This window comes from Parus major, chromosome 4A (assembly GCF_001522545.3).
Source record: "Parus major isolate Abel chromosome 4A, Parus_major1.1, whole genome shotgun sequence".
NCBI classification, from domain to species: domain Eukaryota; kingdom Metazoa; phylum Chordata; class Aves; order Passeriformes; family Paridae; genus Parus; species Parus major.
In genome coordinates this window covers 9,956,596-9,983,569 of record NC_031772.1, presented here as the reverse complement: position 1 = coordinate 9,983,569, position 26,974 = coordinate 9,956,596, and the positions used below count along the sequence as shown (strand labels likewise).

Here is a 26,974-nt window from a genome sequence, read left to right as displayed (position 1 = left end):
CTGCAGCTTCACTGCTCATAAGTGGCCCCTGCACAGGAGAGCTCCACAGGCTTCTGCAGGGCTACTTGGCCAGGACATCCATGTCCGCAGCAGCACCAGGGAGGAACATGGGCCATCTCACCCAGCAATACAGAGCTCATTTAGAGGTGAAGCTAAGAAATTTAAGGCCAATGGCAGTGTGAGTCCTTCTCACAAAAGCAGATAGGTGCTGGCTCCAAACATACAGCAAATATGGTCATCAGGAGAACTGTCCTTTGCTAACAGACCTCCCTGTGTACTTAATACTGCAGCTACCACAATGCACAATCCTGTGTGGTCACCAAGAGGCTCTTGTTCATTTTTCCCAGCAGACAACAAATTCTTCTGGCTGGAGAAGTGTTGTGGAAATGCAGGCACACATGACTTGGGATGCAGCACTTACATCAAAGCTGCTCGTGATTCCCCGTGCCTTGGTACTGGCCCTTGGGGTGCACAGGAGAAGGTGAAATCACAGTGTCGAAGACAACCCTGGGCTCTGGCTGTGTCACAGTGCATGGCATAGAACAGCTGTAAATCTGGTCCAGTATCTGGCTAGGTCAGGTTTATTTCTGATTTGTGTCATTAGAGCAACAGGCAGCCACATGAGGCTTCTGGCAAATCTATCCCGCCTAAGAGTGCAAATCTGTTCCTCCTAATGAAATGTGACACCCTCTGTGTGAGAGTGCTGCCCCCACCAAGCCCCATGGTCAGAACAAGGGTTTGGCCTCTGCAAAGGGCTCGTTGCCCTCCTGGCTAAATCTCAGTGATGTGAAGGAGGTGAGAGTCCATGGTGGTACCAGGTCCTGGTTAGTACATTATAGAGTGGCTTTTGACTTGTTTCATCATTAAATAATAATAAACTTGTTTTATAATTAAATAATCCCTGCTGGTTTTGCCTAATACTTTTAATTTAGGAATCTGACATATTTAGAGCACTCTCACTTCAACAGCAAGAAATGTTTCCTTTGTTCCTCATGACCAGAGCTGTCCTTGCTGGAATGTCCCTGGGATTGCAGACATCAGCACAACCCAACTAAAACCATTATAACATCAAAGAATTCAGATGTTAAACACTTGGGTTTCTAAAATCCACCTCACAGTGTCAGAGAAAGGCAAGTGGAACAAGGTGCAAACAAATAAGCATTTTCAAAATCCAAAATTCTTCCTAAAATCCTCTTGGGTAAAACTACTGAAAACACTGAATTAATTGTTCCTGTTGGTGTCACTGGCTAATCCCCTCTAACTTCAGGGGAAGCACAGAGGGCAGCTTGCTGCAGACATGTGAGACACGTCATATTTCCCATGCTCTGAGAGGCAAATACCCGAGATTACAGAAAAACAGAATATTCTGAGCTGGAAGGGACCAACAAGGACCATTGAATCCATAAGTGAAAGGCCCATACAGGGATTGAACCCATAACCTCAGTGTTATCAGCCCCCTGCTCTGATCAGCTGAGCTACCCTCTATGACCCTGAACAATGGCACCACTGCCTGGCACTGCATCAAGCCGTGCAGAGAAATCCATCACTGCCACACATCACACAGAACCATCAGCCTTCCCCACCCTGCTGGCAGAAGGAGGGGAGGTGATGCTGAATGGGGCCTCCAGTCCTGTTGACTGGAGCTGAGTGGGCCAGAAGGCAAGTGGCCACTGCTGTATCCCTGAGCCAGCCCACACAGGCACACAGCTGGGCTGGGACTGACAAAGGCAGAAATCAAGCCCAGGTTCTCTGCTTAATTTGACAGGATACTATAAAAAACTCACTAGCAACCATATTGGTATCATTAAAATATAAAGATAGAAACAATCTAGGAAGACACACCAAATCCAGCACTACTCTGTAGAGGGCACCACTTGAGGTTAAAGACCCCTCTAAATCAAATAAGGCATTTTATTCCCCCAAACTGTATAAACCCCAGCCTGATCTGTAACTATTGAATGGACTTTTTGTCAGATCTTGTTACTGAAATAACTTCTGAATAGATACAAAACCTGCCGGTGAATACATTGTCCAAGGGCTCTGCTCTTGCTCAGATCTGATCATCCATCTGCCTGTTGCAATTTACCAGTTTAGCAATGTTTCTGTGCCATGATTTCATGCTTTGCGACACACCCACACGTGAGGGATGGGGAAGACTTTGTTTGGAGATGGGCTTGTTATCCAAACCCACTGTGTTTGTTTAAAGACTACAGTTGCCTGGTACTTCAAGCAGGAGAGAAGAGCCCTGAAAATACAGGCATAAACCCATATGGTCAATCCCAGTTCCTTCTTGTCAATCACTACTTCCTACCTTCTGTCTCAGAAAGTGATCTTTGGTATTCCACACTGAGCATTCAATATTCAATAAAAAAATGCAAAAAGCACTGAGCATTTATTTTTTGAGTAATAAGCCCTTGGTTGCTCTTTGCTACCGTTTCAGACCCACACCACTTTTTCCTTGCCCTGTGTTGCCAGCAGTTGCACATCTCCAAGATTTAACATTTGAGGGATTGAAATGCTTTATGAGTGGGCAGAGGAAGGGATAAAAGTGAAAGCCATCTAGTTTGGAAAGACAAAGAGCTTGCAAAATTAGAAAATTAAAACTCAGCACCTCAAGCTCTATATATCCCCCAGCCACCTAAGAAATACACTGCATGTTGATGGCTGGGGTAGTGCCTGGAGGCAGAGTGATAAATCCCCTGGCAGAGGATATTGTTTTTCCTCAATGGCAGAGCCAACAGCAGTTCCCTTTGCTCAAGGCCCTGGAGCCCTGAGTGATGGTGAGGAGCATCCTGGGGCTGCAGCTCCCTGGCTGCCAGGGGATGGGTTTAGCTCCTGATGAGCACGCAGTAACTGCAGTAGTTCTCCATAATAGAGCTTGGTTATAGTCTCCATTATTGGGCAGAAGTAACCTGCCATTACAGGTTGGAACATCCAGTTCATCCTTGTGGAATCTGAAGCATTTTTCCTTTGGTCACAAGGTAAGCATTTTAAATTTGGGTGTTTGAATGAGCTCATGATGTCATTGCATAATCTATAAACATTCTGCACATCTCTACAGAGCCTAATATGTTACCAGCTGAGGCTGCAAGTTCCTCTGCTCTCTGCAGAGTTTGTAGCCTGTGTTTGGCAACAGAAGTTATCTACATGAAATAATATTTACATGTGTCACAAATGTAGCTCATACAAATTAAACTCTGTACTAACAGGATCATAATTTAAGAGAAATGCCAAGTACTAATGCAATAATACATGCTGACTGGATTAGGAAATACAATCCATAACAAGTCACCGTAGCTCATTCACAGCAGTGCCAGAGACACTTGAGGTACAGATGTGGCGAGAGGGTGGAAGGAAGAGCAAAGGAGGGCAGGTGCCCAAACCTATGTCTGAAAGAGCGGCATGGACCTTTCCTGCCATTGCTTTGGTCCTTTCTAACCTGGATGGGTAGGAGCAAGAGACTCAACTTACCTTGTGTGGCGGCTATCCCCTCACCTTCTCTTTCTCTTGTCTCTAGGCACATCCATTTTACCCCCCATCTTTATTTTCCTCTTGAAACGGCTTCTTCTGTGACTCCTGCTCTTGGCTCCTCAGTAGGCTGCAGATAGATGCTGCTTAGTCCAAAGGCTACACAAGACATTCAAAGAACAGCTAAGTCGTGATCGTGTGTACAAAAGCTAGAAGCATTTGGCCCACAGTTACAGTGCTGGTGAGCACAGAGAAATCCAGAGAGCAGCATCAGTGCCTTCATCCACGTGAGCCCAATGCTGAAACACTGGTCACTTTGAAGAAGAAGAAAGGCATTTACTTTTCCCTTTGTATATTAAATGGCAGCAGTTGCTATTAAAGAGAAACAACCAAGCACAGACCCCCAGGGAGACATTCAAAGGAAGGCCCCTGCTCCTGCTGCTGGGAGTTCCACTTCCATCTGCTGGTTTTCCTTTTTTCCTTTTCCAGTACCACAGAGCCTTCAGCCTTGACTTCTCCCATACTGATACTTACAGTGCAGGATAAATGACTCATGTAAGCAATCTATGGAAATTAACCTTTAAGCACCACAGATATTATCAAAAGGAGTGCACAATTAACAAGTCTTTAAGGTTTCTTGCAGCCATAAAGGGAGGACTTGCCATCCCTGCATGGGCCCAAGGTCTGCCACAATTAATGCTGCACAAACATGTGTCTCCTTGCACACTCAGGTCTTGAGTTGGCTTTGGCAAGGCAGCAAAGCCCTAAAGGTTATACTGACAAAACGAAACCATTCCCAATTCTTGGATACCACCAGAACTGACTCCAGCAACTCCTTCCTAGCACAGGCAAACTACTCTTCCCAAATTATGGTGCTGCTTCTCCCAGTTCCATTTCTAGGAAAATATCTTCAACAATCTGCACAACAGCACTGTCATTTCTGCAAACCAGAGCAGGCTTTCAGCCCTTCTTGGCACTGCTCTGAGATGCTCCAATGAACTTCTAAAGCATTAAGACTTCATCACTGGCACAAAACAGTATTATTTCCTAATATGATATAAAGTAATAGCTGTCAATTAAACCAATATTCTGGTGTCTTCCTTTTAAAGCATTATTTTGCTTTGTCACTAATTTGCACAATACAGTAATTTCATATTACTTTCCCAGCTCTGAGCATGAATTAGCTCTGTGTTACTGTCACTGGCTCTGATCAGCCATTTTATCTTTTTCCAGCTCATAACACAGGCCTATAGAATGGATGACAAGGAAATTCACGCTGATGAATATAATTTCAAACAAATTGCTCAAATAAATCGTGCTGCATCTTTTTAAGATAGCCATTTCCCCAAATGTTCTCTCTTATGCACGATGTGTTTGGCAGTGGTGCTCTTTAGGCATCAGGTATCATCTAAAATAAAGCATAACAGATTTCTTCTAAAAATATGCCACTTAAAAAAATTATGCTGCAAATGTTAACGGCTGTGCTGAAAATGTATCAAAGCAAATCAGCACACAGACAAGGGGAACAGATTCCATCTGCTAATGGCCACACTCACAACTCCAAAAGTCTTGGGAATGGGATATTGTATGGAGCACAGCTCTGAGGGCAGAACCCAACTAGCACACTGGAAAAGTAATTCTATGATTAAAAAGAAACAATTGGAAAATGAAATAATATTACATTGCATGTCATTTCTCTGATGTACTCCAAAAGAGGTATCAGCCTAAAAAGGAATATATTAAAGAAATTAAGTCAAATAATTAACAAGGAATCTTAGCTTGTAAAGCTGGTGAGAAGCTGCATTCAAACATCTCCTTCCATGTTGGTTGTCATTAAATGTTACCATGAAGGTATAAGAATACAAGAAATTTATCAACAGCAGAACTATAGAAATTTATCTTAGTGGAAAACTGTTCCTATGCAACTGAATAATTAGTTTCACATAAGTCACTCAGCCTGTGACTGCTGTCTTGATCCCCTTTTGTCTAATTCTTGTTAAATCCCTATTCAGCCATCACTCAGCTCCAAGATTATAGGATTGCATAATAAACAAAATAATTAGTTTCCAAACTAGTAATACACCAAAACATATTTCCTGGAATAAGATTTTTTTACAACTTCTATTTTGTATTCTCTCGTGACTGAGAACTCAGCTTGCATGTATAAGAGCATTTGAAGAGGGTAATTTTATGAAACTAAATTCATGCTCATTTAGAAGGGCTAAATGAACAAGTTTTGATGCATATACCAGAATGTCTGCATCAGCCAAGTCAGTCCACTTGTACTGACATGCATCCCAGAAAAATTACATATAGGTGGAGCATATTATCCTTCAGACTTGTTAAATAAGGACCACTACTGAAATGGGGTAATTCCCTTTGGCAGGGCACCTAAGGCAGTACAGAGCACACTGGCACCCTCTGCTCCACACCAGCACTGGCACAGACTGGTAGCACTGAAAATAAGACACGTCAGCTGAGGCCTTTAAAACAAACTCATTAAAATGGCACAATCTCTTTAGTCTTGAATTATGAATCAGGAGCACAGAATGCCCACAGGCCTAACCTTACATTCTCTGTAAACCAACAGATTCAAAACCTGCAGAAAGCCAATTTAATACCTTTTCTTTTTCCTGCTGCAAGATTCAAAATCCTTGTGAAAATGGCAGTCACTGTTTAATTTTCCAGAGGTGAAGATATAGTAACAAGAGACAAACTCACAACTCAGAATCATTCCTCTCCAAGCACAGGCACACCACATGTGAGACCGCAGGGAGGACGAGCACACGAGAGATGACCGGGTCCTTTGCAGTACAACGATGGGCACTGGCACAAGCAAACGGGCTCATACGTACCTTTGGCTTTCAGCGTGAGCTGAAGTGTCAGAGTCACAGAGGAATTTAGCTAAAGAAACTGGCACCACCAGTCTGACATGACTCACATCTACACACAACCCATTGTCAGAACGTAGGAAGTGACGATTGCAGACTCTGGGCAGCGATTTCCCAAGACTTGGTCTCTACTGGGGAAGCTGAGAGAGGATTCTGTCAGCTCAGCCGGTAGAGAGAGCTGCCCTGAGTGAGCAATGGTTGCCATGAGATGGAGGGAAAGGTCTGTAACTTCACCTCAGGTGCCTTCACCACCTCATCCTGATTCCCCCAGCTGCCACCTCCTTTAAGGTAAAAGGGAAAAAAACAACAGTTTTGAAGCGACTCCTCTGAATGCTCTACAAATGACGCTGTGTTCATATAAACAATTAACCGGAGAGATGGGATGAGATGATGAGGGCAACTTCTGGTGGGAGGACAGTGAGGAGAGAGAGGCCAGCAGACTCTTGGAGCTGTAGTGCACAGGGGGCAGCACCAGAGCTCATCTTTCTCCAGAGGGCAGCAGGGCTTCTGCTGGGCTGGGGCAGGGCCTGGTGGGTGATGGGGGTGTGCTGGGAAGGCACTGCCTGTCTGCCGCAACTGTGCCGCAGTGCAGTCTGCAGTACTCAGGGCCTACAGAACTACCTCAAAGGAAAAGCCACTTTGCAACAAAAAAGCCCTTTGATTTACCACACCTCTAGAAACAGCCACTAACCCCTTCCCCAGTTCCCTTAGTTTAGTCTTCTGTGGGAGGTCTTCTACATTCCATGTTCTCCTCTCTGGGGACTTTTGCCAGCTGAGCTGTGCCCCAAGAGTTGATGACTATAGACCACCACAGCGTGTTACAACAAACTACAGACAGACATCACTTAGGACTAAAGTAGCAAAACACACATTATTGTGTTTGCTCCCCTTCCTTCTTCTCTGGGTACCAACTCATGTTACCACAGCACCACAGACTCCACTCCCTCAACATTGCCTGACCAGGCCGAGGCCCTGCCAAATAGACAGCATCATTCTTTGTAAAACATCTTCCAGAACAAGCAAAAATAGAAGGATGGCCCTGCCCTAATTATGACCATTTAAAAAGCCCTCTTTAGTTTCCTTAGGGCTGTAAGTGTTATTGGCTGGGTTTAATTCAATGAACTTGAAGCAATGTAGTTCATTGAAGCTGGTTTGTATGAAGAGTTTTCTTTCAGGGAGGCAGCATTAGACAATGAGGTGCTGGATCCCAGGAGGATATGAAACGTTTAATATACTGGCAAATATGACATATAAAAATGTTCTGTGAAGGATGAGCAGCAGAGCTAAAAAGCATAAAAAAGTTTGTGCTCATCTCCAGGCTGCTGCTGAGCACTGCAGACCTCCAGCTACTGAATCAATCCAAATTAAAGAGCTTTTCCTTCCTTTAATATTACACAGTGGCTTTTGCAAGCAGCAGACATGACATGCTGAGCAACTTCCTATGTAGCCAACTGTATGCAACTCATATTAATAGATTGCAGCAGTAATTTGCAGTAATTGTCCGAAACTGCAGTTTACTGTTATTATTGATTTTGGACCAAATCTGAAGCATTTTTATTGGAGAGATTAGGAGTTATTGTTCCCTAAAGATCTGGTTTTACTAGATGTGAGAGAGTGTCACTATAAAAATGAATTTCAGTACTTTACAGTATAACAGTGTCATTTAAATTAATTTTCCTGGTAATTCCTGGACTCACAGTGACCAACAGCACCCAGCCAACTTAGCTGTAGTTTAACCTTGCTGGGTTAAAGACTGCAGAAACTGCCAGTCCTAAAGGGCAAAGCTGACAAGAGGAAAGCACACTAGTTAACATTTGCAATACATGGGCTCATTGAAGCAACTTTGTGAAGGTACAGTACAGACTGCCTGGAAGGCTAGGAGAAGCCTCAGCTCAGCAGAAGGCAGTGATAAGGTTTCCACTACTGCCACTGGAGCCAGATTTGAGTCCACATCTGTATCAAAGGCATGTCAAACACAGATACGGGGCTCCTGCACAGGAGTGTGAAGAAGATTGGTCAGTACAAAAGGTGACATTTGAATACTCCAGGAAAAATTTCCAAAACCTCTCCAAAAGGGCAAAGGAAACCGAAGCTCTTTCACCTCTAGGTCTGTGCTGACACAGTTAGTCCTGGCCAAAAAAAGTCCCATAAACCCTTGCCCTCAGGGGTTGGGACAGCGACCAGAGGTGATCATTGGTTTGTTGAACAGTTACCTCACTGATTTACTCTGCGTAGGTCCCATCAATACTAGACTTTTTATCTGTTAGTTAAATAAGGTTTCCAAGCTTGAACAAACCCGCTGATGATATTAAATAAGACCGTTTCTTTGAAAGAGCTACTGAGCAAGAAAAAAGGTTTTTTTTTCCCCATCACAATTAGTGAAATAGTTTTCATCTGCTTTCTTTTTGATTTTTTTTTCTTGAGAAGCAAAATAACAGCCTTGCCGATTACTCTTTGCTAAGGTACCCGATTGTGGTGACATTGAGGCTGACCTTGGAGTCACCTCCCCCGCTGCCGCACTCTCCTTTGTCGTACCACCATTTGTTTTTCAATTTGTCCAAGAGGCCTTGCTCATTCAGTTTTAATACTGCCAGGTTAACAGCATTTCTTGAAACGATAAAACATAACTTGTAAGAAAAAATGCACAAATGCTTAGGAAATCGTAACGTATAAAAAAAGGAGCACAAGAGGACAAATTGGCTAAAATTTCACAGAACGTGGAGCTACCAAAATGTCTGTACAGCAAATACAGGGTTAAATATTGGAAGGTGGCATGGAGGATAACATTTGCTCAAAACTGAAGTGTGCGGGATGGGGAAATCGTCTTTGAGAAAAAAAGTAACAAGAACACCACATCATGCAGTTAACATTCGTCACATATGGCACGTTAACTTGGCTTTTACCATTTAAATTGAAAAAGCCATTGAACTGTAAAATTAAAACAGCAACAAACAATCAGAGAGGACAACACGAAGAGAACACAAAAAAATGGATGCATTAAATAAATGAAACCATAATTTACCGTCTTATTTAACTCCATGGAATATTGAAGATTTTAAACTTTTAAGTTACCTCAAAATCCACAAGAAAGAAAATGACAACACAATACATCAGGGTAGGTGGAATACTATAACAACATGGATATTGTTATATTATTCCACCCACCTTAATGCTGAGCCTTTGGGGGTTGCTACACCATAGCCCTTGGAATCCAGGTTTCCTCCAACTTTCATGGTGTCACAGGGCTTGCGCTGCTCGATGTACTCATTCATCGTGGACTCCAGCAGGAAGGCAAATTTCCCCTTGGACTTCCGCACCCTCGCCACTCCATCCGCTGTCGTCTTGGTGAACACCGAGGGCTCGGCCGACTTCATGTATGACCACATTTTCTCATAGACAGCTATTTTTGACCTCTGGGAGAGATGAAAGGAGGGAAATGAAAAGTCATATTGGCAAGACTGAGCTCCTTGGGCTTAGCTGGCTTAGCTTCCTGTAACTGATTAAGGCTAACAGATAAAAAAGTCAAGGTAGCTTGGAGAGAGAGACATTTGCCCCTGAACAAAGACTAAATGACAAAATGTTTGGGGAGGGAGAAGAATACCTCAGACATTTATTCTACTGATTGCTGAGTAGCTGGCAGCCTCGGAATGAGCAACGGTGTGTGCCCATCCCAGCCTTGGCTCCTGTTCTGTGCTGGGTTTACCTGCCCGTGTGCTGCTCTGCTACTGAGCCAGAGGGAGGATGGGAAATCCCAGCTCATCCATCATGGCAAACAGATGCAAAAAGGTGCCTCTCCTCTTCACACAAATCCTCAGCGTTGGTTTTTTTTTTACACTAACTGCAGCTAGGAAGGGCTGGCATTTGCTTATTACAAGTTTTCAGCAAGGCAGGAGTGTGCTTTTCACAGTGGTGATGGCAGGTCTATGATACAGGAGACCATGATATTCTAGTGGCTGCCAATAGAGACACTCAAACAAGGAATATAAATAGTAATTACAAAATATTTTATGAATCAATAGTCAAATATTCAGAATTTGGTTTCTCATTTTCCTAAAAGACAGCAAATACAAGTATTAGCAATAAGCTGAAAAAATTATGATTAACTGCCTGTCACCCATCTACATTTTTTTCTGATTCCCCTGTTTCAAGTTTGAGCAAACCCTAACAACCTCTAGCTCAGCATACAAGCTTTGCAAACCTGGAAATGTTGAGAAATGTGTTATTTCCCTTTCTCGCTCTTCCCCACCAGTAACATTTAAGCCACCCTCAGATCTCAAAGCCACCTCCAGACTGTCAAGAATTTGTATCCTGGACTACCAGTTAAACTTTCCTGCTTGGTCAAAAAAAGGAAGTAATGCCAACTGCATTTCTCCAAAGTCTATAAATCCTTAGGATTTATATAAGACTTCAGTCCAAGTTGTGGGTATCTTGAATTTATGCCTGCTATTCCTTGTCAGTTCCCTGTCCACAGCTTTCCTTGCAGAATAGGAATGAAGCAGGCAGCAGCTAAATCTAGTTCAAATTTAGCAAACTGGGGTGGAAGACTGCTAATGTCCATCAGCTTGATGATCAAGACATGTTTCCTCCTCATTCAGGACAATTTAATGCATTTTGAATAATGTAATGCTTAACAACCAGCCTCCAAACACTTCACAGGGAGCAAGCCCTCCCTGCCCTGCTCCTCAGATTAACATGCTTAGCTGGTGCTGCTACGGTGGAAAGAGAGGACCATGGAAGGCAGGATTTTATTTTATTCTTCCTGATGAACTGAAAAACAACCAAAAATGCAAAATAATTAGAATCAGCCCATCTGACAACAGGAAATCAGAGAGACAACAATACAGCCCAGTTACAAGAGGGGCTGGCTGGGTGGCAGATGTGAAAAACAAGTCAGAGAGAGCATCTCCTGGCTAAAGAGGGGCTGTAAAGAGGAGTTGTTTGTCCAGAATCAGGAAAAAGAGGGATGTAACTGGGGCTTGGAATGGTCCTTACACAGCTGAAAGAACCTGGATTTTCCTGACCTTCCCCTGCAACAGCAAAACTGGATAGCCTGAGATGAGGATGGTAGCTCTGAAGCTGAGTGGGGAGTGCAGCAGGGACTGCCTGGCAAGGAGTGCTGAGCCTCAGCTGACTGCAGGACCATGGATTCTGCCCAAGGAGGGAACCTCACTGGGGCTCAGGGCCAGGCACCCATGGGCTGGCAGACAGAACACCCAATAGCCATTTTATCACTGCCTGCTCGAGGTGCCCTCTCCGAGCACACTGAGTTGGTGCTCCTACTTTTCCAACAATCCACTTAATGGATGTGGGCATTTCCTCATCCCCTGCCCTGTTGGAAGCTGCCCAGGGCACTGCATGACTCCCAGGAACCTGCCAGAGGGGCTGCAGAGATTTCAGGGACACCAGAAGCACCAGGAGGTGGTGACTGTCATGTCTCAGTGGCTGCCACCACCCCTGTGCCCTGTGGACAGCAGAGCAGTGACAGCGGTGCACCTATGCAGGTGGCACTGCAGGCAGTGTCCCATGGCCAGCCTGCCAGCCCTTCCTGTGCAGTTCTCTTGGGCAGAAAGAGAACATAAAACAGCCTGGCTGGCCAACACAGAGACTGCAGGAGCAGTAGCTATCCTGGAGTGCCTTAGTTTCAAGGTTCTCTTACTTACAGCCTTCATCTTCCTTTAACATAAATAACACAAACACACCTAGCCATTTATATTTGCAAATAGGCACCCAAGGGACAAAAGGAAGGTAGAAAACCATCTTTACTCTTTACACCTCTCAGCAAGCTTAAGTCGTGCACCTTCCAAATTGTGTTTGCACTATGTATACTTTTGCTTGTTTTCATCTGCAGTGTGCTGTTAATTACCCAGATAAAACAGATTTTATCTTCCTTTCAGTCTTTCATCTCACACGTGAATTATCTGTCTGTAATAAGTTCTTTCATACTCTTTCCACCTGGCCTGACTACCTGAAAGCAATGGCCAGTACATCTGTGCATTGTTAATAATGACAGTTATCTGCTGAGTGCCAACAGCATGCTCAGGGCTGTACAAGGTCCAAACAAAGCATGTTCCCTGCTCCAAGGGCAAAGGGTGAATATCATCATTCATGCTTCAGAAAATCAAATTCTACAACTGAAAATCTGATCTCTTTTCAACTTCAACAAATAGCCTAAGCTTTATAGTCTGTTGCCTTCATTTAACTCTTCTGGATGATGTAGTTAAAAATCAGTTTCCGTTTCTATATGGTCATTGCCCACCTCTTCTTCTGCCAAGTGGGATTTTCATAATATCTTTTTATTATCAAATTAACTAAATAAGAATAGCAGTCAGATCTAGTAGAAGTAGACAAAAATTTAAGCTAGAAATGAACAAAGCATGGGTTGACTGGGAAAGGTTACTCTAAAATGCATCTTGCGTGTGTTGGTTTTGGAGCACAGTCTGGCTGAGGATCCCAGGGGTCCTGAGAGAGAGGACCAGGGATGTGATGGGCTCTGGCCACTAAGACCTGCTTTTAGTGCTGCTTTTTGCAGCCATTCACCCAAATTCATAATAAGGTGAAAGTAATTACTTATGATGAGGCCTCTTGGAGAAAGGGACAGTGCCACCTGATGAGCTGTGATACCTGCACATGTGCTCATCAACGCTTGAGGGCATTTTCTGACCCTACAGCCATATTTTAAACTTGCTCAATGCCACGAAACAACTAGTTAATTAAAGCTGGTCAAAGATGCAATGGGATGAAATGACAGATGGTATTTTTAATAAATGTTTCTTTTCCCAATTTTCCAATTGCCTTAACAAAACCCAACCCACCCCAGAAGCCCCTAAAATTATTTTAATTTATTTAAGAAAATAAAAATGTCTTTCCTAACTACGAAGCTCCAAATTCTGTGTTGAAAGAACATTCTTACCCATCTGTCCCCCTCTGCAGACATTCACACTGCCTCCCTCTCCCAGCCCCCCTAGGAGTCTGACACCCATGAGGGGCCAGACACCAGAAGCAGCCACAGAGAAAGGATTTACACTCCAAAATAAGAAAAGGTCTGACAGATCTGCACTGTTGCTAGAGTTCAGTGGCAGTAAAACATTTTCCCTGTCAATAAAGTGTAACTTTTAAGGAGATACTCAGGAAAAAAAAACCTTAAAAGCAAAGATTTAAGCCAATTCAAAGCCCATAACTGCAGTAACTTCCTATGCTCTGCAACTCCCATTTCTTTGATATTGCTCTCCAGAAGTCCGCCACACACATTTCCTCAGGATTTCAAGGGGACATTATTATAATGTTTTTCTTAAAAGCATCATTTTCAGTGTTTCATCTAGGTCCTGAGACACATTAAAGTGTATTTTCATTATCGCAGCCTTACTGCATATATAAATAGAACTGGCCTTTGCTTTGTCAATAATGCTGGCTTTTTTTTTTTTTTTTTTTCTTTATTTGGATATCTTTATGCAGAAGTATGAGCCACAAACGCCACAGCCAAGGGTGCAGGCAGCTCCCTTCTGTGTCAGCAGAGCCAGCAGCTCTTGTGCCAAGGACTCACTTCACTTGGCCCATTACTAATAGGCACCTAAACACACGTTGCTTCTGAGTAGCAATGCATTCATTTGAAAAGAAGATGCCAATTCCATCAGTCCACAATTTTAATACTGTCTTTCATTCTAATTCTCCTAGTTTTGATGTGTTGTTAGCTCAAGCACTGAAATGAAAAATCAGCCAGAGTGTGTGGTAGCATCCAAAAGCATGGCCAGTCGGGGCTGGGTGAGTGATACAGGCACGGGAAGGAGGCAAGTTTGCTTCTCAGTTGCAGCCATTTCTTCAACCCATCCAACAACAAAAAACCCAGCATCCACAAATGTGGCTCCAGCTGAGCTAGACCTGGTGCCTTCGTTTCACTTTTGCACATTCCAAATCACCTAGAGATGCCTAGCAAACACCAGCACATCTCGGACAATTCCTTAACATTGGTTAAATTTAGCTCTAAAATATGCAGCCTTCTCCCAGTGACCAAATTCCCTTCCCCCTCTGCAGACATCTGTCTCACACTTCTGCTGAAAGTGATATTGTATCACCTCCTCCACTACTGAGCAGGGGTGAAGCTGCTGTGTTTGAAGGAAGCAACATTTCTCCTTTGTAGTTAAAGTACATTATAGGGACGTCCTTTACCTATTTTAGAATGTTTAACTCTCCCTACCACCTCCTCCGCAACCTGAAGGTCTTCTTCAAAACGTCTCCTTGTGTACCCCATTGGGATATTTTATGAAAAATTACTAAAATGGTCCTTAATTTCTTATGACAGGAACCAGGAAGTGATTTCCCAGCAGTCAAGCTCAAATTGTTCTCCTATAGGAGAGGGTTGTTGATCATCCAGTCATGAGCCAAATTTTATTTTAAAAATCCTGTTATATATCCTGTTTTATACTAAAAAAAAGAAAATAGATTATACTGATGTTAATTTTTTTACGTCTGCCTTCAAAATTAAGACTGATAAACAAAGCTATAAAAATTATAAATAAAAAAGCATGTGGAGCATCCTGACTGCAGCACACACATAAAGGTAGGCAGAGACATCAATAAAGGTCCTATGGCAGCAGACTTACCACTCTCCTCTGCTGCATGGGCCCTATGACCACATTATAGCTCCTTAACAAGGGAGATTTACAGCCCTTAAACCAGACAGATGTTGCTGATACAAAACACAAAGGCTTATACTAAAATCAGTGCAAGTATTTAATCTGAATAATATATGCTGCCTTTATACAGATACACACCTCACTGAGATGAACTTGGGCAGTTAAGTGTGAACTGTACCTTCATTATCATCACTCATTGCTCTTCCTCCACGTGTGCAATTAGCTCTTCTGCAGCAGCTAATGAGTCCAGGAGCTTATGAACCATTTAAAAGCAAGCTACTAAACAGGAATGAAAAAACTGCCAAGAGACTCCCTTGGTACTGCTGTTGCTGCATGGCTTAGGCCCCACTGAGATCCACTGGGTTTAGGCAGTTGCTTGACTGAACTTCCAATATGGCAAATTGCAATGGAGTGGCACCACTGTGTTTACTGTTTGAATATGGCTTTGATTTGTTGCCTTTCCATTCCCCCCCAAGACTGATGTTGAGTCATCCCTGGCACAGCTGCCTCTGGGGCGGGAGTGAGGAACTGGTGGAAGCCCAATCTCAGCCCTGGAGCACATGGAGGCCAGCCTAATGATGATGCTACATAAGAACATGATAAATATTATTAGTAAGGTCCCTCTGCCTGAGATTTCCAAGCTCTTTATTGAGAAGGTAAAAATAGGTCTCATGAAGGCCAGAGGGCACCATTAGTCCCCTTTCCCCAGTGAGGACACGAAAGCAGATATGTCATTTACTGAAGGTCACAGGGCAGAGTATAACAGATCAATGTCACAGCTTTTAGCCACAGATAACTTGTGATGCCAGCAATTTACTTACCTATATAGACAGAAAAATCAATCCCATAATTACATGAACCTCTCTTGCTTTTATTACATTCTCGGCAGAAGAAAATAGGTCAGGGCATTTCTCTTCCAGCAAGGCCAAACCTCAAGTTTACCCATCTCTAACCACGGTTTATGAATTTGTGGGATGCCACAGAAAAGCAAGGTTCAAGCATGCACATGTAAATTAGGCTGTATATTTGTAGGAACCCACAAATCTTTGGGAGTGTATGCACACACGTAAAATAAAGGGTGACCTGACTAGTAATATTTTGCAGCCAAGCATGCGATGGGAGACATTGTCTTGTTGGTTTCTTGCCCAAATTATAACTTAAGCTTTAGAAATGACATTTTTCTTTCCCATTTGAGTCAAATGAAGCCCAGAGAGCAAAAAAAAAAAAAAAAAAGCATCAGGCCTGCAAATCCCTGAGCTGCTGCTTTTCTCTAGAATCCTCTATGTCAAGATGAAGACTACCCCATGCACGGGGCTGAGAGATGGGGAGTCCATCAGGGGGCTAGTGGAAGTGGTGATGGGGAAGGACAGTCCAGAGCAGTGCTGCACACCCAAATAGCTGGGGAAGCACCCTAGTAAGACTCCTCCAGGCTTCAGCATCATCAGTTTTTCCACACCTGACATAAACAGTGGCCTGATTACAAAATAAAATGTCTTATAGAAATAATACAATATTGTAGGAATTGTGATTTTAAACTTTCTCCCTGTGTATCATGGTCCTTTTCAAAGCGTGACCTGTGGCAGCAGGCAGGTGATGTGCCGTAGCTGCTTTAAAACACACCTTTTCTGCAGCGAGCTCTGCTCACACAAACAGACAAGCAGAGTCACTCTGGCTGCAACCAGACATTGCTGACATGTCAGTAACAGTCTGAGCAGCGGAATGTAAATCAAGATGTAAAGACGTCCTTTCCTGGCACAACACTGAACTTCAGCCATTCCTCCTTGTTGCAATGCTGATTGTGAAATTAAAATGGAAGTCTTTACCAGAGACAAGCTGCCTTTGTAAATCCTGTGTGACTCAGGGACAGAGCCAGCGCTCGGGCAGTGCTTGCCCCAAGGAAGCAGTGCCGGGGGGGTGATAGGGTGGCACATGACAGGGATTTGGACAGCAGTGCTGGGTAAGCCTGTCTGTCTGTCTGCCCAGGGAGCAGGAGCAGCACACACTCGAGCTAGCCAGAGGGAGGCTTACGTCAGCCTTCAGGCTAAGGGGCATCTTTCCAGCAGTGACATATTCAGCAGAGTTGTCTTGTCTGGGCAGCTGAGCAGCACAACCAGCCCTGCTCTGGATTTGGCCCGTAATAAATTAACGGAGAACGGCATTTCCAGCACACGACCTGAACACTGTCAGGTCTAATGAGTTTTCAGCTCCAGACAGAAAAGGCCAATACACAGGCAATGATGGAGAAATCCCAGCAGATTGTAAGAGGGGATGTTTCATATTCACATCATTGGAGTTTCTAAACCTTCATGTATTTTCTAATTATGTAAAAGTAACAGTAGCAGTGCTGTGAGTCATTTATCAGCACCCATGTATTTTAAATGAATCTCTAATTAGCATGTACTAATGTGACATAGCAGTATTACATAAAATAGTAGAGACTTGAAAAACCAGGGTCCCCATTGTCTTGAGCAATGTCGTTATCATTATCATAGAGCTGCTCTCCCAAAAGCAGAGCATTCAAACAGCAAGTGATTTTCCCCCCAGGCACTCTCTGCTTTGCCTCTGCGGTACAGATACAGCATTAATCCACTGTGAGCTGCTGTGCCCGGCCTCCCATGGGCTGCAGCCCCTCTCACTACCTGATCCCTAGGACCCACAGACTAGGTCACAGAGGGTGACTGCTGGATGGTATGGAGACAGAGGTGAGCTGGAAAGCCTAAACCACAAGCACAAGAACTGATAGACAAATGCCATCTATTATTGAAGATACTGGAAAGATTTATCTGAATATTTGTTACTAAGTGTTGACTGAAAGCTTTGCTAAATCCTGGCCTGCCTGCTGGAATTAGTAAAATGGCTCAGCCACCTTAAGCCCAGCACCATTCAAATGCTTCCTTTCCAAGGAGTGGATGATTGATGAACTGTTAATTTCAGTTCCTGTAAGGATACATTTTCCTCTCCAATCTATAGGCCTAAAGACATTAGATCACTTCATGTGAAACCATTTCTTTTGCAATTATGTCACATTTGATTTCCTGCTGCCTTTAAAACTACCTGTTGGCAATGTGGCAGAAAAGGAGGTTCAAGAGATTAAACAAACCCCACAAGCAGACCATCTAACATCCATGTAATGGAGAGGCTCTGACCCCTCTGCACACATACATTCACCTTTTAATATTTGCACATGCTCCCACCTATATCAAACAGGGAGAGAGAGAAAATATATGGGTGAATAAAATTTTCACACCTGTGTCGAAAAAACAGTTAAACTACAGTACTTTTTATGATTAGCCACTGACACATTGTGTATCTGAGATCTATAAAACTCATCTTTGAAGCTACCACTTTTCTGTGATGTCCTATTCTTTAAAACCCATAAATACAATCACAAAATATTTTTGTCAGGAATTTGTTATGATGACTGTGTTGTTTCACTTGATGTCAAGAGCACAAGCTCCAAACTGCTAATCATAGTTTTATCCTTAGGCAAAAGCAAAGCATTTATATGATGGCTCTGCTAGAAACAAGTCGTTCATCTTCACTAGCAAAATAAATTTTGAAATTAAAAATCAAAGAGTTTAACTACAGATGAAATCCTTAGTGCTGTGTGCACAGAGTTCACAATGGTGTTTTTAACAGGCTCTAATGATGATCTCAGTATTGTTTGATTGCACAGAATGCATGAAAATTGTACGGCAGCTATGGGTGTATAACACAAGGTTCTCCTTACCTCAGCTGCTTGCTTTTGGAATTTATTTCCCTCTTGTTTTCACACAACCTTATCATCAGAGGAAAGCAAGGAGCTCTTTAACTTATAACGGGATGTAACACACTGAGGCTTCTGAATGCATTACGGTCGTAATTCCTCACTCTCTCCTGAGGCTCTGGGATGGAGCTGTGCTCCTCCTTGGCTGCCTGACTGCCATTGACCTCATCTGCCACAGTCAGAGGCACCTGAATGGGGAATCCTCTCTGCATGCTGCCAGCTTGGGGGCAAGTGGCACTTGGTTCTTTCAAGCCAGGAGGGACCCACTGGTGTCACCACAGCCCCTCCTCACACAGCCCAACACAAGGCTCTACTGAGCAGGAGGGGAAGTCTGAGTTACCCCATGTGTTTTTAGCTGAAGGTATTTTGAAATCCTTTTGATGGGTTAAAGAAATGTTTTCTTTTAATTTCAGTAGAATTTGGAGTTCATTTGCTCCTTCACTGTTTTTCCAAATAAATGTTCATTTTCTGTTTTGGTGCTAATCTGCCTGATTTTTTTCTTTGCTTTCAACAAATTGTATTCTATGTTGCCTTTAGTTTTACCAGCTAAACAATTTGGTACTTAAATTTCTTTTCGAGAGATACCTCACCAGTCCCCTTCCCACTTACAGCTTTTTCCAGTAGCTGTTAGCATGTCAAAGCACCTCTCCTCAGTATGGGCAACCAGAAATGCAAAGCCTCTTGTCAGCACATCTTATGCTTTTCTATCTGTCCCTGCTGAACTATTCTGATTTGAAACCAAGAAGAGACCAAAATGGGGAACATCTTAAGAGGCATCCTTATAATGACTTCCTGTGTCTTAAAAACTGTAGGTTTATACGTATTTTATGTATAGACAAAGTCCAGAAATGACTCACATCTGAACTTGGTTTGCAAAGAATCACTTTTTGAGGAAACTGATGAACCAACTGTAAGTGCCGGAACAACCATCATGCCCAAAGGATCTTTGGCCTTTCTACTGAAATTCCTAACAGATCTGGAAATCACTGACATTTCCAGGAGGAAAAATCAAGAACTGACTTTAAGGCAGCAAGTCATTCCACCTGAGGCATGGGAGAGCCACTTGGTAGATGAGTTGTTTGGTCAGGGACATCCTTAAACTTGTGCTGAGAAATATACAAAGAAAAATTTCTACAACAAAATAACATTGAGATCTTCTTTTCTCCTTAATTAGTTAACAGTGATTAACTACACAAATTCTCAGTGAAGTGTACTAGCAGGTCAGCTGTGTTTGTCAGTGATCAAACATACACTTGGCAAGTTATTTTGCAGAAGGCTCTTAACAGAGATATCTGCTATCAATTAAAAGAAACCACCATATTCAAATTCAAGCGTGATTTGTATTTCTAAATGTCTACAAACATGTTCTGCTTCTGCTGAAGTTCAAATGCAGCCAAGTTTAGACAAGAATCACTAATTGGTTGTAAAGGTCATGCCTTTTGAATATATGCATATTGGAGGTGAAATGTATTAGTGTGGTATTATACTTAGGCTCAGTGTTAAATTTGGAATAAATGGCATTATATTGATTTGATAAGCTGCCCAGATATGCTGAAACTTTAATTGAATGTATTAGAAGATGTTAATTCTAACAGTTATACCCTTAAAAGTAGCTTAGGGATTTGAAACTTCTTTCTCATGCAGGCCTTCACCAACCTTCAAGAAAGAGAAAGAGGAATTTTGGAGTCCTTAATCTGAGACCATGTGTCAATAAATATCTCAGGAGAGGTTCTTTCTTTTCCTTTTCAATATGGATGAGTGCCCTTTGAAAGCCAAAAGGGAATTGATGTAATCTATTGATTGCCATTTTAAATGCCTTTATTAGCTAATTAGTGCAAAATGTAAAATGTTTCTGAGCAGAAACAAGCAACAGCCATGAGAATACAGGAAGGTTCCTCTGAATCTTAGGTATACTGGGAGGACAAATGCCCTTATGCAGAGAATCACCAGCAAGTGAGGAGTGTAAATAGTGTTTGCTGTAAAACTGTTACAACATACTAACTCTGGCTGGAATTGTGAGAGCAGTGTTGGAACTGTGAGAGCAGTGTGGGAACTGTGAGAGCAGTGTTGGAACTGTGAGAGCAGTGTTGGAACTGTGAGAGCAGTGCTGGGACTGTGAGAGCAGCATCATGCCAACAGCAGCCACTGTGCAAGCCTCAAGCAGCAGTGGTGTATCCAGCTTAACCCCCATAGCTGGGAGAGCATCTACCCGGGAGACACTGCGCTGTTTAGGGAAACCGCCAAGACTGGAAAATAGGTCACGAGCTGGAGTCTGCCCAGGTCTGAAGTGGCTCAAAGTCATTACCATCTGTTCATCTGAATTGAGAGGCTGGTATCAGTTCAGTTTCAGGTATTCACACTGTAAAAAAAAACCTTCAAAAGTGACCCTATCTGGAAATGAGGCTGGCAGAAGGGAGGCATAGCCTGGAAGTTCTAAAGGAGTTCCTTCTAGCACATGCAGATGTGCTAGATCCCCACAAGATGGTGGGGATCTGAAGCTCACTTACACATCATCCCTTTATGAGGCATCAGGAGGCAATTCTTCCCTCTACTGTCAGTTTGGCACCTTCCACTGGCCAACAGCAGCCATTAAGACCAGTATCTGATTAGTATCTTTGAGAAACATTTTAGCCTTACAGCTCAAGAAAGAGATCTACCCATACAAACTTCCTAATGGAATCTTGGAGACTGTTCTGAACATCTCCCCCCGCAAATCCCCCGCGTGAAGCCATGGCCCAGCTATAAAGCCAAGTTACTCCTTTCTCACTGAGTAAATTATCATGAGCTACTCAGCTAACTGCTGTTTAAATTAGCAAAATGCTGGGAGAAAATGGGTGGAGGGTATTCCCCTTACAAAGACGATAAGCACCAATCTGTACTTAGGAGAACTCAGCTTTTTCCAACTCAGAGCACTGCCACTCCTACTGATGCCTCTGATAGCAGACTGAAAAGAGATGCCAAGGGAGAACAAGTCCCCTAAAACAGAGAGGTGAAGTCTGTGCTGCAGACCCTCAAAAAGCAAGAGTCCTCTAAATTATTTCAAGTTTCAGCCACCTTTACCATCTTAGTAAATAACTAATAAAGATTGCACAATGAAGTACTTATGTGAACATATGTGTTTATTCTAAGGCATAGCTTTTGCCCTTTTCAAATCAACTAAAGAAAACTCTAATTACAACACTTTCATGGATGCATCACCTTATTTGAATTAATTACTCTGCAAAAGTTAATACAACTGAAATTATGTTGTGTGCCTTGAGAATGCCAAAGAGGGAGAAGCACACTTAGGGCTCATTCTTCTTCCCACCTGGCTCAAACACCCACTGCTGGTTCTCTGCTCTCATCCATGCCCACCTGACTCCTGTCCTGGCCTGATGTAGCTGGCAACTCCTGACAGATAAGCTCATTTACAACCCTGTTTCCCCTAGCACCAGCAGGCAAACACAGCTCATCTCAAGATTATTAGCAGCACAACAAAGCATTCATACATTTACCAGACTTTGTATCCTTTCACATGAAACACTCATTCCTTTGATCTCTCTGTGAGAAGGGGATTCCTTGTTGTGTCAAACTATTAAGGAAATGAAGGAACATCCCAATACAATCCCTCTTTCTATATGAACTGTAACAAGACAGTCAAAAGAAAGCATTTTTCCCCCTAAGATCAGTATAGTGACTATAAACAGCACCAATATTTCTAAACAAGTTGTGCTACTGCTTTTGACAGGTTCACTCAACTCATTTTTGCTGTAGAGATAATACTGCCTTGAGCTCATAATTAAGCACAATAAAAAATTTTATACACTAATGTCACCCTTACAAGGTCAGTGCTTATCTCACAGGATTTAAACACAAACAGAAGTTGTTACAATGTACCTGCTACCACAGTTAATTAAGAACCACCGAGTTTCTCTTTTAATAGAAAGACACTACATGCAGAGTGCAAAAGCTTCATAAAAGACTTTTGCATTCCTTTTCAGGTTTACATCAGATGTCTATGTAAATGTGTGTGTGTGTGCAGTCATGTATTGAAATTTCAAGTAAATTCAAGAAGCCCTGAGTACTTCTCCAAGGAGCCCTCAGTATTTCATCAGCCTACAGCAGCAAGGGTTTTTTTGTCTCCCTCCTCCCTCCCGCTTGCACTTGGCCAGTATGCATGACAGGCAGTAATTAGTCCTGCAGCACTGACCACTCTTCTATACAAAAAAAATGCTGGTTTGAATGGCATCTGATTGGCACTGCTGAGAGAGAACCAAGTGCTCCCTGAAAGGCCTGAGCATTCCAGTTCACCCTTGGAAAGATTAGAAATAAGAGCTTTTCAGGACGATATTTTCAGAGACATAGAAGTGGACTGAGATCCTATTTTGAGTTCCTAATGCTTCTCACCAAACTCTGCAGTTCAGCCTGTGGTTTGGCAAGAGAAGAAAGAAAGGATGATTTTAAATAAAAGTGTGCACCTGCCCCTACCCCCAAATCTTGCAAACCCCGTGTTTCCCTAACCAAGGTGAAAAACAACCAGAGTTCTGTGGTACAAAGTGTTTATCTGACTGTCAGATACAGCCACAGTCAGACACTGGTGAGAAATGAAGACACAACAATGGCAGCAATCAATTCTCCACCAGGAATGAACACAGACCTCCCATCCCCCCTTCATTCTGGCAAGTGAGCACCGACGTCGGATGGCATTACTGGCTGCCAGCTGGGCACACACAGCAAGTAGGTCAAGAGCATCACTCCTTGCAAGAGTTTTCTCTGCTAAATATTGTGCCAATGACTGCATTATTGCTCATCAGACCAAGGCTCTGAAACTGGTGTTACAAAATGCGTCCCGTGACAACAGAGGTCAGGTTTTCCATCTTGACGTGTTTAAGGTTAAGCAAAACCACCCATTTTTGATAAAATGCCTTCTGATATTAAAATCTGCTCTCAGGCCTGTCCTGATTGCACAAAACAGCTTTCACCAGGACAGCTATTACAGCTGGGTAAAATCAAACAACTGAAACACATAAATTAGGCACTTTAAGGAGATTTAACAGACTTACTCTAAAGAATTCTTTGGTTGAGCCTGAATCCAAAGTGCCATAGGCTATTTCAGTTTGTTTAGCCAGGTCCTCTGCACTCTCTATGGGTGAAACCATCCTTTCCACCGTAAGGAAGGCAGCGAGATTAGCAGTGTAGGAAGAGATAATGATGAGAGTGAAGAACCACCAGACTCCTCCAACAATTCGCCCTGAGAGAGATCTATGGAAAAACACACATCATTAAATTGCTTTGAACAATCCTTGATTTTTTCTTTCTTCACTGAAGAGAAATTCACATACACAACCCTTTTGTCCAGGTCTTCCAAGTATCTGTGAACAGGTGGACTGAGCCAGCTCCTGATAACCTTCCTCAGGAGTGAAAAATCAGTGCACACCTGGTCTTACCTAGTGCAACTCTTTTTGTAGTCTTTCAGTGAAAACAAGAACAGCAAATTAAAAGATAATTCATTTAAGAAAAGGAATGAGCTCTCTTGACTTCCACAAATCCTCTGTTGGAGAAGGCTTTTGCCAGAAGATTTTTGTTGTCTCTGCATGCTCAGCCTTTCCCTGTGCTGGACATGCTGGGATATGCCAGCATCATGTCCCTTTGCCCAGCTTGGGGGACACAAATGCACCTTTTACTGCATTCACTCCCAAAATGTAACATACAGTAAACTGCAAAAAGGAATCTGAGTAAACATGCAAAAGAATGTACCAAAAGTGATCCAGTATCCTTCTCTCATCACAACCTAGCAGGAATTATAAAATGAATCTGCATATTGAAGTGAGAAGAGAGGCTGGTTGGTTTATATTTTATGTTAAAATTTGCATGTTGCACTATTCCAAGTCAAGCATATCCCTGCTTTAAAAGCACAGAGCAACAGAGAAGGAAACAGAAAAAAAAAGAAGTGTTTAGTTTTTGTTGCGGTCTTTGGTTTTTGTATGTTAAAGGGATTCCATAAGAACTTAAGAAAAAGCCTACTTGCAAACACGTAATTACAAAATGCCTAATAGTCAGAAGGTCCTGATCCTGTCAGCAAGAGCTCTTGGTGCTTTACAGCAATTGAACATCAGCCTTGAAGTATTTGATCTGGGCTGAAGGATGGCAGTGACACATCACTCTGCTGGGTGGGGAATTTCATTGCCACATACATTGCTTGTTCTTCAAATACAGCATGTTGACCAAAAATCATATCAACTGCTGAAACAAAACTATTTCATGTCTTCCCTTAGCTCTACTGATACCAATGGAGGAAGAATCAATCCCAGACATATCTGTGGAACCTGGGTGCTGTAGTCCTCAGTTTGTGTGAAGAGAAAAAACAGAAAACTCTTACCTCTTTGCTTGTTTCCTTCAAGCCTCTCAGTGCCATCCCCAGACAGTGGGTACAAGTTGTCCTACCAACAGATGGAGATAGGCAAAAACCAAAAGTCTCATGACATGCCCCCAACACACCTACACAGGGGGGTTTGCTGGTAAACAGCCCAGTCTTGGCCAGAGCCTGAGATTGCCTGAGCCATTAAAAAAATGCCATTAAATTATTCAGAAGAAAAACCACAAAAAAACCCAAAACCTAAACCAAACAAAAAAAAACCCAACCATATCCATACAACATTAAAGATCATAACAAAGAAAAAGATCACCAACACAATAAAACCAGAGAGGTCTATCTGGAATATGTGAAAGGAATGTGGAGAAAGGTGAAGCACCATTGTTCTCCACTCTCCTCTGCCCAAGGAGATAAAGCAGCAGCTCCCACTGAGAGGGCAGATCAAGGCTGGTTCCTCAGAGTAGGCACAATTCCACCAGATCACTCACAAGTGGAGGAGGCCTCCCTCCCTTTCTCGAGGGCCTACCAAGAGGATAAAAGGCTTCCAAGCTTCAGCCTGGGCTGTGCAGACATTGTGCTCATTAAAACAGGGCCAGAGTTGCTGCGAAGGGAATTTGCAGCAATATAAATACAGAATCATGCCTTAAGTCATGGAATCTATCTACTTACTTACTATCTACCTTATTCTTTGTAGGTATCACGTGAGTGGGATTTTGCAGATAGCTGCAGGCCTTTTTGGCCAATTTCTTTAACAGACAGGGTCTTGGCTTTAGCTATTTGGTAAAGCTCAATACCCTCTTACTTGGGCTGATTTTTCTCCAACTACAAGTCAATGCCTGCTGAACTTGTCTAATAGGGCTTCCTTTGGAGCCAGCAAAGAAAAAGAGAAGAGCCTGACACCCTCAGAAAGAGATTTATCTCACTTGCTGTAGTGTGGAATAAATCTAAAGTTGTCCATCTGTCTCATGACTTCAGAGGGAACCAAGATGCCTCACTAAAAACCAGTCAATTGTTTTCAGATGGCTACATCAGGTGGAATTCATTCTCTAGCTCCTTTCTTCATTACACACTTTCCATCTTCAGACAAGAACTGGAATTGAATTTCTCCTCCCTGCAGTGATGTGGAAAGTTTCAGAGCCAGACTGAGGAGGGTTTTGGATGGCAGGTCCAGCAGATGAAACATCTACTTCCCGACAGCAGGACAAGCTCTGTCTGGAGTTTCCAGGTTCCCATGGCCCTCTTGCTTTAAGGTAGGTCTTGAAATAGGAAGATTAAAAAAAGATTTATCTGGGTGTTCTCATAAATTCAGTGGAAGCACTGGGAATAAAATAGTATGTGTTCATTTTCCCTATAGTTTCCCATAGGAAACATCTTACTTTCATTGGTAGCTGCCCCTTCTGTTGGTAGGACAGATGGGTTGCTAGGACAGAGATGTGCAGAAGACAAGTGTTTTCCAAACCAGTGAAACTTCAAGCTCTCACTGCTGCAACAATAAAAGGTTTGTGCCAGGCTGCATGTTCAGACAGCATCCTACACACTGAGAAAGGGAAAAATACCTTGCCCCAGAGGTCTAGCAACCTGAATGAACCAAGTCAGACAGACACAGGAAAAGGACCACCTGAGAGGCAGGAGATGGCAAGGGGATCCCTTGATGAAAAAGGCACTTCCCCAAGGGTCCTATGTGCAAGAGAGGGTCTTGCTAGATGGGGACCAGAGCTGTTCTCAGAAGAGTTGAGGTCACTTCAAGGAGAACTGGATGTCACTACAGTCGTTTCTCCCAGAGTCTTCCAATGAGCACAGAAAGGAGGATTAAACAGCAGCTACTACGGAGCAGTCTGGGCTGACACAGCTGTCACTTGGTGTCACA

The 26,974-nt window shown here is 43.0% G+C and overlaps 1 protein-coding gene across 8 annotated transcripts in view; it reads right to left on the bottom strand.

Annotated features, from left to right (window-relative positions):
- Nucleotides 1–26,974, bottom strand: part of GRIA3 (glutamate ionotropic receptor AMPA type subunit 3) — a 144,500-nt gene that overhangs the window by 10,301 nt on the left and 107,225 nt on the right. For 5 of the 8 annotated variants that reach the window (XR_001521400.2, XM_015626432.2, XM_015626430.3 and 2 more), the window contains 3 exons: nucleotides 23,798–23,996; nucleotides 9,525–9,772; nucleotides 8,852–8,966 (listed from right to left, as the gene is read on the bottom strand). Coding sequence is in view for 7 of the 8 variants with exons in the window: in XM_015626432.2 (XP_015481918.1) it covers nucleotides 8,852–8,966; nucleotides 9,525–9,772; nucleotides 23,798–23,996 (562 nt within the window). In the remaining variant the exon portion in view is untranslated. The remainder of the gene's footprint in view (nucleotides 1–8,851; nucleotides 8,967–9,524; nucleotides 9,773–23,797; nucleotides 23,997–26,974) is intronic. The other 3 variants (XM_015626434.3, XM_015626433.2, XM_015626429.2) reach the window with 1 other exon arrangement.